At 36.2% G+C, this 12,877-nt stretch overlaps 1 protein-coding gene and 1 long non-coding RNA gene across 2 annotated transcripts; both read left to right on the forward strand.

Moving 5' to 3' along the window:
* Positions 1-260: 260 nt before the first annotated feature.
* Positions 261-3,182, forward strand: LOC108193025 (BTB/POZ domain and ankyrin repeat-containing protein NOOT1). The gene is made up of 2 exons (XM_017359589.2): positions 261-1,050; positions 2,071-3,182. Exons 1-2 carry the CDS (start codon positions 547-549, stop codon positions 3,052-3,054), a joined length of 1,488 nt encoding a protein of 495 aa, XP_017215078.1. The 5' UTR covers positions 261-546; the 3' UTR covers positions 3,055-3,182.
* Positions 3,183-12,068: 8,886 nt separating this feature from the next.
* On the forward strand, positions 12,069-12,696 carry LOC135147106 (uncharacterized). The gene is made up of 3 exons (XR_010284602.1): positions 12,069-12,206; positions 12,310-12,394; positions 12,496-12,696. It is a non-coding gene; the product is annotated as an uncharacterized LOC135147106 (long non-coding RNA).
* The last annotated feature ends 181 nt before the right edge of the window (positions 12,697-12,877 follow it).

Genomic DNA, 12,877 nt, shown 5'->3' on the forward strand with positions numbered 1-12,877 from the left:
ACGATTAATCACCGATTAATCCATGTTCCGTAGCTCGTCGGACTGATTAAATATCCGATTAATTACTGATCAATCTGATTAATCGCCGATCAATCCAATTAATCCCCGATTAATCTTTGTTCCGTAACTTCTCCAACTAAATCCGAAACACTGATTTTACCTATGCATCTTGCAATTGTATGAGAAAAATTGAAGACAATTGTACGTAGAGATATAAAAAAATAAAATATAAAGGACATAGTGGTTCTTTTTAAATAGTTGAGCCGCCCAGAACAGCCACCCATATTGCTCTATCTCTCTCTTATAATATCTTGTACCACACACACCATCATAGAATAGAGAATCTCTGGAGAAGAAATAAAATCATCGGAAGAAAGAAAAGAAAGATGGACATACATGCACAACAACCCATCTTCATCTTTCTTTCTTTTCCCTTGAGCTCACATGTACAATAACCTAGCTATTCACAAACTCCTCTTTCTTTCGAACCATCTTTTTTAGGACAACAACATCTCTTTCTCTCTCTCCCGATCTCTCTCTCGATATATGATGTCCTCCCTGGAGGACTACTTAAGATCTCTATCTCTAGATTATCTAAATCTTCTGATCAACGGACAAGCCTTCAGTGATGTAACTTTCAGTGTGGAGGGTCGTTTAGTCCACGCTCACAGGTGCATCTTGGCTGCTAGGAGCCTCTTCTTCAGGAAATTCTTTTGTGGGCCAGACACCCCGGCCGGGCTCGACGCCTCCTCCGTCGGAAGCGGGTCCAGGTCTGGCGGTAGTGGCGGCGCGTTGGCCTCATCGCCCAGGGGTGGACCCAATTCGCAAGTGATACCGGTGAATTCAGTAGGTTATGAGGTGTTTTTGTTGATGTTGCAATTCTTGTACAGTGGTCAAGTCTCAATTGTGCCTCAAAAGCATGAGCCCAGGCCTAATTGTGGGGAGAGGGGTTGTTGGCACACACATTGCACTGCAGCCGTTGATCTTGCTCTCGAAACCCTCGCAGCCGCTAGATCTTTCGGTATTGAACAGCTCGCATTGCTCACTCAGGTGAGTCTCACTCTAATTATGTGTGCTTTTACCCCCTTCTTGAGATCTCTCCTCTCTCCATCTCTCTCTCCTACGTAGATTTATTATGGGGTTTTAACATACTATTGTAACAACATTCAATCAAATGGGTTGATTTCTAAACTACCTTTTTAATATAAACATCGTTGGATGTAAATATTACATCTCGGATAAAACTAATCTAGTACTAAAACCACTCTCCTCTGCTCTTTTCTTATGATTACACCTTTCGCTAGTTTTTGCAGCCTTTGATCCGAACTATCTTCCAGTTCTTGAGCAGCTTTAACAGCTGATGTTTATAAACAGTTTCTAAACAGGAGTTAGTATAAATTAGAGTGTGGTTATTACTTTTCGAAAGGACCAATTAAACGATTTATTTCAAGCCTTGGTTTCGATTCTCTCTAATGAATGATATAATCTTTCAAATTATAGGATGGATATAAGCATATGTGAAAAATTGTCTTAATTTGTGCATAAATATTTATGTGATTCTAGTGTGGACAGACAGAAAGACTTATCATCATAATCATTGGCTTCATTTCATGTATATGTGACTAGGGGTGTGGGTATATAGATAGATAGATATATAGTTGAGTTGATTAGTTGCATACATATTTCTGGAATTGGGTTCCTCACATCTTTATGTTCTACTCCCAATATTTGCTAAATTTAGATCTTGATTTGCCCAAGTCTTGACGTCTTGTCTTTCCACAGTGATATCTCGTCAAATAAGATCTACCTTCCATTAGCTTTGCTTTCCCAACCAAACCCCACTTTCCTCATTTGGTTTTACATTACTCTAAATATATAAAACCAAACGACTCATGCCAAAACACTAAACTTTCCTTCCCTAGCTCCTTCCTTCTTTCCACTCACTATATCTGTGTCACACACGTGTGTTTGTGTTTTAACATGGTTATGTACTGGTACAAGGTCTTATAAATAGTATAATGTGTAGCTCCTCATGTACATCTTGTCTTTTGGATGTTGATGCATTTGCAGAAGCAACTGGAAAGTATAGTAGAGAAAGCGTCAATTGAAGATGTGATGAAGGTTTTGATAGCATCAAGAAAACAAGACATGCATCAGCTTTGGACTACTTGTTCCCATCTGGTTGCGAAATCGGGTCTTCCTCCCGAAATTCTGGCCAAGCACCTCCCGATTGATGTTGTGGCCAAAATCGAAGAGCTTCGTTTCAAGTCCACCCTTGCTCGTCGGTCTCTCATGTCTGAACAGCACCACCACCATCACCAACACGACCTGACCGCGGACCTGGAAGATCAGAAAATTCGGAGAATGAGACGAGCATTGGACTCGTCTGACGTGGAACTCGTGAAGCTCATGGTGATGGGAGAAGGTCTCAACTTGGACGAAGCGCTCGCCCTACATTACGCCGTGGAGAATTGTAGCCGAGAGGTTGTCAAGGCATTGCTGGAACTCGGGGCAGCTGAAGTGAACTACCCGGCTGGACCCGCGGGCAAAACGCCCCTCCACATAGCCGCCGAGATGGTGTCCCCGGATATGGTGGCAGTTCTTCTTGACCACCATGCAGACCCTAATGTCCGTACAATGGAAGGCATTACCCCCCTAGATGTCTTGCGAACCCTAACCTCTGATTTTTTATTCAAAGGGGCCATCCCGGGGCTAACACACATCGAACCAAACAAGCTTCGGCTATGCCTCGAGCTTGTTCAGTCGGCAGCATTGGTGATCTCGAGGGAGGAAGTTGGTGGCGGTGATGGAAGCGGCGGAGCGAATACTTCCACAACTATATATCCACCGCCAATGGGAAATGAAGATCATCATCACAGCAGCGGAGGAGCGCGTGGTGGCAATGTAGGTAACTTGAACCTCGATTCGAGATTGGTTTATCTCAACCTCGGGGCTTCGTCGCATATTAATGAAGGAGATAGCCAAAGTGACGCTATGAATCGAGGTGGTTGTGATCCTTCATCCATGTATCATCATTCCCATCATAATTATTAGTGGAGCTATATTAAGAGCCCGACTCTATATAAATCTATATTTCTAGACATATATTCAATCTTCGAGTGCTCGATGAGCAAAAAATGGATATTACTACCATGAATTTATTTATGAGCATTCACCTATAATTTCACGCTCTCTATATGGTGGGATATTATATATTAGATTATATTAAATTCTCATTCTGAAATATTGAGATTTTTAGAAAATTGGTAACCTGATTAGCTTTATATATTATGCATTCGTAGATTTTTTTTTTATTGTGTGAATATTTCTCGTGTTCTCGGCACAGCGAAAATGCTTAAATTCGACTCTTAGTAAACTCACGAGGCTTCACAGATTTGCTTTTAACGGTTTTAAGGCACGCGGCTCTCGGATTTTACTATATATTTGCCTAAAGCAATTGTTCACAACAATTTAGTTGAACAGTAAATGTGTGAATCCCTGAAAATTGACCGAATATGTTCTCCAGAATTGTGACTTGAAAGAGATCTGAATTTTGCTTGTATCAGTTTGGCTCAGTCTATAACTATAAATTTGCTCTCTACACTGCTTCGTTAAGGGGGCTATCGATGGTTCTCCACTTGTGCAGCTTCTGCATCAAGACACGAAGATAGGATTTTAGTCTAGCTGAGGCAAAAAAAAAAAATCGACAAAACAATTTTATTGTCATGTTAGATTCGAATTTATACTTTCACTCGAAAGGTCTAACTCCATAATTATGAGGGCGAAACAAATTTTTAATTAAAAATATAGAAGATATATGCATCTATCACGGAGGTCAGTGGGGACAAGTACATGTACCCGTCTCCGTCTCTATACCTTCTGACGTACACTTCATTTTAATATATTTTTACCATCATTTGGTGAAAAAATAAATAAAGGATTTCATTCACAAAAGTTATTGTTGAAATTTTTTTTTTGTATATAGCTGATCTGGTAGTTTGTTACGAGTATCTTGTAGTTTAACAAATGTCTTGCACGATATTAGTAAATATACTATGCAGGAATCAGGATACATTAAAAGGCAAATAGACCGAATTTGTGAGTATACTACAGTTTTATCACTGCTACCCATATACTTATACGTTTGTAGCATTGATCCATGTATGTCTTTGTTAGTAATTTCCGGTAACTTCATACCGTCGGTGGATAGAATGACTAGCAATATGTATAAGCAATACTGAAACTTGTCCATAAATGGAACGGGACAAATGAGATGTAGTATAATTTTGGCGTGAACGAGAGAGATCGGACGCATGTCAATCTTTTCAATCCCGCTTCACATCCAAATTATGGAGGAGTAAATCTAAGATTATGGCCTATTTGTGTGCCCTGCCCTTCTTTTCATGTCTTATCACCAACTACCTGTCTTTCAAATTTCAATCTCAATTCCAAGTTTTGTCTTACAGTAGAGCAGCGCACTGATGCTAATACTCCCTCCGTTCCTAAATACTTTTCACATTTGTATTTTTCGCGTTTACCAACACACACTTTTAATCAATAATATCTTTAGTTTTGTATTAGTATTAAATAAAAAAATTCATTGTATTAAAGTACTCATAAATACGAATCCAACAAGATCACTCATGATTATATTTTATCTTATAGGTTAGACGTAAATTAGTAATTTGTCTCATGTTATGAACAGTGCCGACATTTCAAACGAGAAACGTTTTTAGAGACGGAGGGAGTAATATTTTTATATCAACATGTGGTCAAGTACCTCAAGTCCTGCACAAATTTAATTTGAGGAGGAATATAAAAATAAATATTTGCATGCATCGAATACGAAGGAGATGTCTTCTCTGGGCTGCTTCGTATACGGCTTGTATATCCCAATGCTGTAGGGGCCGAGCCGTCTTATCAGTACTCTACTGGGTTTGATGGGTACTCGTTAGAAAATTCATCTGGCTTTCACGGTGCTAATTATTTTAAGCGGATTATAGCTAGACAAATTCATTAGTTGTCAAGCATGAATGCAACATTGAGTGTGACCGCACGACTGAGTACCCAATATCTCATATCGTACGTACATGAGTAGTACTGCTCAAATAAATTATAGATATACTCCCTCTGTCCCTCTCATTTGTTTACAGTTACTATTTTGAGATTTCCTTCTCATTTCTTTACATTATCATAAATAGTAAGTTTTTCTCATCATTACACCCACTATCTTCCCCCACTATCTCATATTTAACAATAAAAACTACTATTACACCCACTACTTTCCTCCACTATCTCAAATCTATTATTAAATATTGATAGGTCCCACCACTTTACCCACTTTTCATCTAACTTTACTCATTTTTCATACATTGTCTTGGTCTCCGTGTCCCCCTCCAATGTAAACAATTGAGGGGGACGGAGGGGAGGGAGTATCAATGTTAATACAACTACAATACTGCAATGCAATGTGCAGTATGCATGCGTAGTTGCGTACACAATAGTTGATTAATATAATCCGTTATTGACTATTTGGGAAAAAATATATTTTCGCTAGGTTGATAGTCTCCCCACTTGTCAATAAAAAAGTAGTCTTCCATTATGCGCGTGGACTATTGTTGTCACGTACCAGCAATCAACGTCGTGCGTATGAATTATTATTCGGACGAGAAAAGTGATAACAATTATTTTTTTCTAAAAATATAAAGTAGTTATTTTATATTATTTTATAAATATTTTATATTTTTAATGTTATATTTTTGTTGTAATAATTTTCAACATTCTAGTACTAAACTGTGTCATAAATAGAGCGTCTCTATAATTTAATAAATATTATCCAACTTTTTTTAAAAAAATTAGATGTGTGATGATCAAATTTATGATCCGTAGAACATGAGTCTATTAATCAATTACTCCATTCGTTTCTCTGACTCTTTTGCATATATATTTTAATATTTTATAAAATATAATTTTATAAATTATTTTATTTTTTTATGAATAAAGGTTTAAGTGTTTTTTAGATAAAGAATTGAGGTAACAGCAGAAAATAAATTCCATCTCGATGTCCTCGTCCATATTTCCTCTTACGTGTACTCGCATCGCATGAATCACCTAGCTAGTCTGGGATCAGGGGTTTCAGCTTTAAGCATATTATTATCATTATTATTGTATGTATTTAAATAAGTTTGGATCCAAATACAAGGATAAGTCGGGTCACATCAACCGCAACCAGAAGTACTATTTCTTTTATGTAAAAGGAGATTACACAACACATGGAGGTCAATTGTGTCGATCTTTTATCAGGTCCAAAACACCTCTCTTTTTGGCTCCCCATACTTTGTCGCACAACTGCACAAAATCAAACTGTATATATATCTGACGAGCTAGCTAGCTCTTTTGAATACTTCAGTTACGCTCTTTCTTTTTACTGTATCATACAGTAACGTCATCAGTTATATGAAATTACTCGGTCGATCTCTTTAGGTTGTTAAGATTTTGGATTAAGATTTAGTAAGACTCTGTTGTAGTATTGTTTTATAAATTATTTTAGTTTTTTCTTTTCGAACCTTATTTCAGAAAAAAAACTGAGAAATTAATTATAAATTTATATATTACTTATATGTCTTAATATATGTATCAAGTAATAGATAAAAATTGTTAATAGATAGAAGTAAGGGAAGGTGTACTTTATAAGCAGTAGTTCCCTGAATACTAATATTATTCCCCAAGAGTTGTTCTAATTCTACAGATTATAGAATATTTACAGGCATGAACCCTAGCAATCTATAATTCTCTCTTTTCAAAGAAAAATAAAAAGCATCGGAGTAGAATATCAACCGGTCTCATCACTATCCTCACTTTTCTCACATTTTCACGTTACTAAACTTGTTTTCTTAAACCCATTTAGATGGGATGGAGGGAGCACGTCCGAGTCATAGCTGATTAATTAAACTCATGTGAACTGGTTGTATTCCGGATGAGTTTTGGGGTTATGTAATCGTAAAGCATAAAGACGCAGAGAGAAGTCAGTGGTTGGATTCGGTTATTATCATCAGTTTACTGAACTTGGGTACCAGATAATAATAAAGCTAGCTAGGATAATGTACTAGGCTATGCGAGTAGCTATGAAGATGAGCTGTACTTCACAATTCAGACAGATGAAAACTCAAAAACCAGCAGTCTAACAGCGTACGTCTTTTGCAAAGGATGTAGATGCGATTATTAGGCTAACCTAAAGTCTGTCTCACAGATTGATAAGACCTCGTGTAGATAATCAAACATTTCTCAGTTTAACTTTCTCAACATTTGCTTATAAAACTGTACTCCCTCTGTCCCTCTCATTTCTTTACAGTTACTATTTTGGGATGTCCCTCTCATTTCTTTACGTTACTATAAATAGCAAGTTTTTCTCATCATTACACACACTATCTTCCCCCACTATCTCATATTTAACAATAAAAACTACTATTACACCCACTACTTTCCTCCACTATCTCAAATCTATTATTAAATATTGATAGGTCCCACCACTTTACCCACTTTTCATCTAACTTTACTCATTTTCCATACATTGTCTTGGTCTCCGTGTCCCCCTCCAATGTAAACAATTGAGGGGGACGGAGGGAGTAATAATTTTATACTGGAAACTAGGATATGCTTTCAGCAGATACAAGGAGAAATTAATAATCAACTACGTAATAGCTTCTTTTTCTTTTACTCCGTGTTTACGGCTGTCGTTGTCTGTCCACTTTAGAGGTAAAAGGGTAAACATAAAGCAAAAGATTAAGTTAAAATGACAGATAGCTTTCCTATTCATTCAAACATATAGTATATGGTATACTACCACATTGATTGCAATGTGGCAAAAACTATAGAAACGTTTAATCTCAAAATGTGATTTGGATGATTTTGATTCGTCTTCATTAATTTCAGGCACAATTAGGTCGCATCTTTCTCAGTCAAACATACAGAAAGGTCGACTCGACTCGGATCAATTTAAACCATTGATTTTCGGATCGATCTAATACGGAGAATTGAGTGTTATTCAGCATAGATACATGAAGAGAGGGAACCTAGTTTATATGTGTATGTCCAGCACGACTACATTGAACATAAAACTGGGTACAAAGCTTGCAGTGTCCATATTATATACTTGTCTGAGCCACTGGGGCATTGTTTAATACTCCCTCTGTCCCAGTCAATTGTATACGTTTCTTTTTCACTGCTCGACACGCTTTTTAAGGCTCTTATAAAACATAGTTCTACAACTTATTTTTAAGATTTTCTTTTTTTGTATAAAAGTATAAATGTTATACTTTTATACAAAAAAAAAAATCTTAAAAATAATTTACAGAACTATACTACATTGAAGCATTAAAGTCGGTGCCGCGCCCCCGTCCCCCAATGTATACTATTGACCGGGACGGAGGGAGTAAGCCATGCATCAAGTCATCAACTGTTTCTGTGGCGTGCAGGAACCGGGACAAATGGACAATGCAAATATATGTAGAATATAAAGAGAAATTTAATAATATCAGTACGAATTTGATAAAAGAAATACACGACTGAGCACAGATTTGACAGTTCATCCTCTTGTGGGTCTATTCGACAAAAGCTTGCAGCTGCTCCCCAGAGGGACCTTCTAAACTGTTACATGTTGATTTATTTCAAACTGTTGGTACCCAACCAAAATAAGATAAAAAATAACAGTCTAAGAGCATCTCCAACCATATAAAACCCTTGGCTAAAAATTGAGTTGTCATACCAAATATAAAAAATATAACCAACATGTTGAAAAAATCACACTCCAACCACGTGAACCCGTTGTCTATATTTTTAGCCAACCTCCTGTGGATGATTATATTTGTCGAACCTCTACAGGTCTGTAAGAAATCTGTAGGATGATTGCACATCATTTATTACCATATTGAACTGATTTATTCTATTTTAACAAACTAAAATATTAATAACATACTATTTTTAAATTATAGCCAACCAATATAGCCAATGCCATTGAAGTACAATGTCTTACAAGTTCGGCAAATTTTACATAATGTCTTACGGATGCAATTTAGCTAACGATTATAGCCAACGCCGTTGGAGATGCTCTAATGTATAATTTTAGAATTGATGTATAATCATTAGCTAAATTATAAAAGGGTTTAATTATTCATGCAACTCGGTAGGGTCAAATAATTTTTTTTCTGCAGATATACTATTTTAGCGTATCAAAATTGAATTTTTAACCAAAAATAATTTTGTAAAACATTTTTAAACTTATTGTGAAAAATATTACTATTTTAGGAGGAAAATATGGTCCAAATTCCATTAGGGCAACACAAATATATAAGTATATATTATGCTTCACCCGTCCGAAAAGAAAAAATTGTACGAAGTACAGTACTTTACAAGATGGCTCTTTTCCTAACTGTAAACTTTGAGACCGAGTTGGGTGATTTGGACCAGGGTAATACTTCTAGTATGCTCTCCGACTCCATTGGATTCCACATTAAGAATTAAAGCCAATCAATTATCCAAATTATAATTTATAACATGCAGAAAGACATTATGCAGTACCATATATAATTTGGAGACTCTGATGAAGTTTGGTCTGTTGCATGTAGCAAGACCCAGATTCTCTCAAGTGTAAACAAGAAACTGAGTCTGCTACAAGTTGTTTGCTATGTGAAAGCGGTGAAAATTTAATGAAATGCGCGAGTACTTGAGAATTTATGAATGGTCAACATAAGAATTTGGGGAGTACAGAAAAGGCTAAACACTAGAATTACAATTGACAAGTACATTTAACACACAAAATTGAGCATCACAAGGGTTGCAAGTACGGTAAACACACATAGTCCACCGTGTCATGATGGATATAAACATAGTCCAAATTCAAAGTGGTGAATTATATACTTCAAGTACTGCCCTGGTAACATCATAACATGCATGTACTGAGGTTGATTAATCAACGGTTGATCGAACAAGAGCTTAGCTGCTGCTTCTGCTAAAGCCACAGCAACTTATCAGCTCAGCTGTGACAGAGATATCGCAAGTCTCACTCATTACTTTACTACCATTCAATACTTACTGCCCCCACACTTGCATGTATCAATCCTGCTACCTCGTTCTATTCTCCACACCACTTGTATTTTAACTCACCATCTTATTATGCAGACAATATTTGTACACCGTGTGTTTGGAGATGTTGCACAAGTTTGTATAACTTCGAACAGGCCTTGTCAGCTCTATTGGGGTTCGACTGTTTCAACTTATTTACTGTCTGCAGTTAGTTCGTTAGGTTTAAATATGGTAACAGCTCCATCAGGCTCAGATATCATATTGCTTGATTTGATTGTTGATTGATATGTCAGCTCAGCTAATCTCATGTCAAATCTTCCCAGTTTTGTTGTTCGTTTTATTACTCCCTCTGTCCCTCTCATTTCTTTACGGTTACTATTTTGGGATGTCCCTCTCATTTCTTTACGTTACTATAAATAGTAAGTTTTTCTCATCATTACACCCACTATCTACCCCCACTATCTCATATTTAACAATAAAAACTACTATTACACCCACTACTTTCCTCCACTATCTCAAATCAATTATTAAATATTGATAGGTCCCACCACTTTACCCACTTTTCATCCAACTTTACTCATTTTTCATACATTGTCTTGGTCTCCGTGTCCCCCCCAATGTAAACAATTGAGGGGGACGGAGGGAGTATGAGTTGAAGACACAGCCTTACACTAGAGCAGCCAGCTTGGACGAACTCTAGAATATAATCTTCTTCGGTTTCTTAAATAACAGGACCCGGTGATGAGCCGTTTGATTGAGTTTAAAATTATGACATATGATTTAAGGTGAAAAGCCCGGAGTTTAAAATGTCTGTTTGGGTGATTTTGATTTATGAGTTATTAAAAATATAATAATAAAAATAAAAATGATTTACGGGAAACTTATGATTTATAAGTAAATTTTATTAAAGTGAGTTAAAAAGAAACAAGTCACGGAAAAAAATATCTTAAACTAAAATCTGGCTTAATTCTGATTTCTTACGCAAACATACATTTTTAAGTTCAAAAACAACTTTAAATTCGTGACTTAAAACCGATACAAATAGGCTCGATATAATGTTGCCATTTCCAGGAGTTTCTATTTAAATATTTACTCTGTATCTTATACAGTTTGTCCAGAGGAAAATTATCTGCTCTAAGGGTAATATATTTCCTGCCTTGGGCTCGTAAGGATGAGGTGCCCCTCTATACACAGGAAAGTTTTGATTTACTTGTTTAGCAAAAAAAATAAATTGAAACATAAGTCTGCATTGAAATCCATTTATAAAAGCCCAAAACTAATGCCCAACAGAACTTAGAAGCATTAGTAATCCTATTGTGAGCAACAGGTCTCGCTTATGTTTGGTTGAGGCCCACAGTCCGCACACATATGGCCCTTTAAGGGGAGAACATCAGAAAACTGGCAGTAAAGGCTAAAGCCCGAGTAAAGCCCAGCATAGCAGAAACACAAATTGAAAGGAAAATTGTGGATTAAGATTCCCACATGCACCATGTCCACTATTCGTAGTAACAATATTGTAACTAGGATTTGTTGTCCACATGGTTAAATTTATTGATAATAATTTTTTTAAATACCAGGAAAGAATAATGTTTTTATAAAGAATATATATTGTTTAAAAATTGTTATAACTAAAATGATTATAAAGCTCACAAACTAGAACTTAAGGCATAAATTCAATATTCTCAATTAGACACCTCAAGATTGTAAATGAAAGATCAAAAGCATATATTCCTTCATCTAAAGCTAAAGTAAGACAGCTCGGGTTCTATTTCAACTCTGGGATTATTCCCCTAATCTTTTGCATTATATTTCCTTTCCCTTAGCTTTATTCTCTTCTCCTCTTCAAGAAAAGAATCAATAACTCACAAAGCAATGAGAACAGTTGTGCATTCTATCAAAATAATAATATTCAAAGTTACTTTCGATAAGCTTATTTCGGCTTCTTGTCAACTCAATTGCTAGGATTCATAAAGTTGCTTTTATTCATACAAAAAGGTGGTTGAAATTTAAGTGTGTTTGTGTATATAAATACTAGACAATCCTCCGTGCAGACAAGTAAAGATATAAAGCATCGTCTTCCTATTCCACCATGAAGGATCAAGAAAAACAGAACCAGCCTCCTCCAGGTTTCAACCCCGCCCCACAATTGTGTAGACGTATTTTATATAATTTGAACAAATTTTACTAGCATCAAGATACTGACTCCTTGTTCATAAATTTGATTACTAGGTTATCCAAGTGAGAACCCACCAGCTGGGAACAAGTATTCCACGGAAACAAAAAAGAAAGGGGACAGAGGCTTCATTGAAGGATGGTAAACTTCACTAGATCTACACTTTCCGCTACATGCTCTATCACTGTAATTTTATGATAGCAAAGCTTGTTTCTTAACAAAATTCCTTTTATCACTTGCAGCCTTTTTGCCCTGTGTTGCTGTTGGCTCTGTGAAACTTGTTTCTGAGAGAGATGGCTACGAATGGCAAGACCAGTATTGTAACTATAATGATATTCTAAGTTTTGTGTGATTACGTAATTATAATAGTATAGTAAGACCGTCGTGAGGTTTATATTGTGTTTTTAATGTACAATAATACAGACTTGCTTTTATTTCCTCGAGGGTATGTGCAGAAAGTTTATTCTGTTCAAGTGTATTAAAATTATTCAAATCTTTTTAGTTAATGAACCATAAGTCTCGCACTAGAGCACTTCCCAGAGTTTCAGTGATGCAAAGAAAATGTAAACTGCCAAATCCTTTTAACTTGAAAAAAAAGTATCTTGTCAACCCATTTTAACGCAA

This window comes from Daucus carota, chromosome 6 (genome assembly GCF_001625215.2).
Source record: "Daucus carota subsp. sativus chromosome 6, DH1 v3.0, whole genome shotgun sequence".
NCBI lineage: Eukaryota > Viridiplantae > Streptophyta > Magnoliopsida > Apiales > Apiaceae > Daucus > Daucus carota.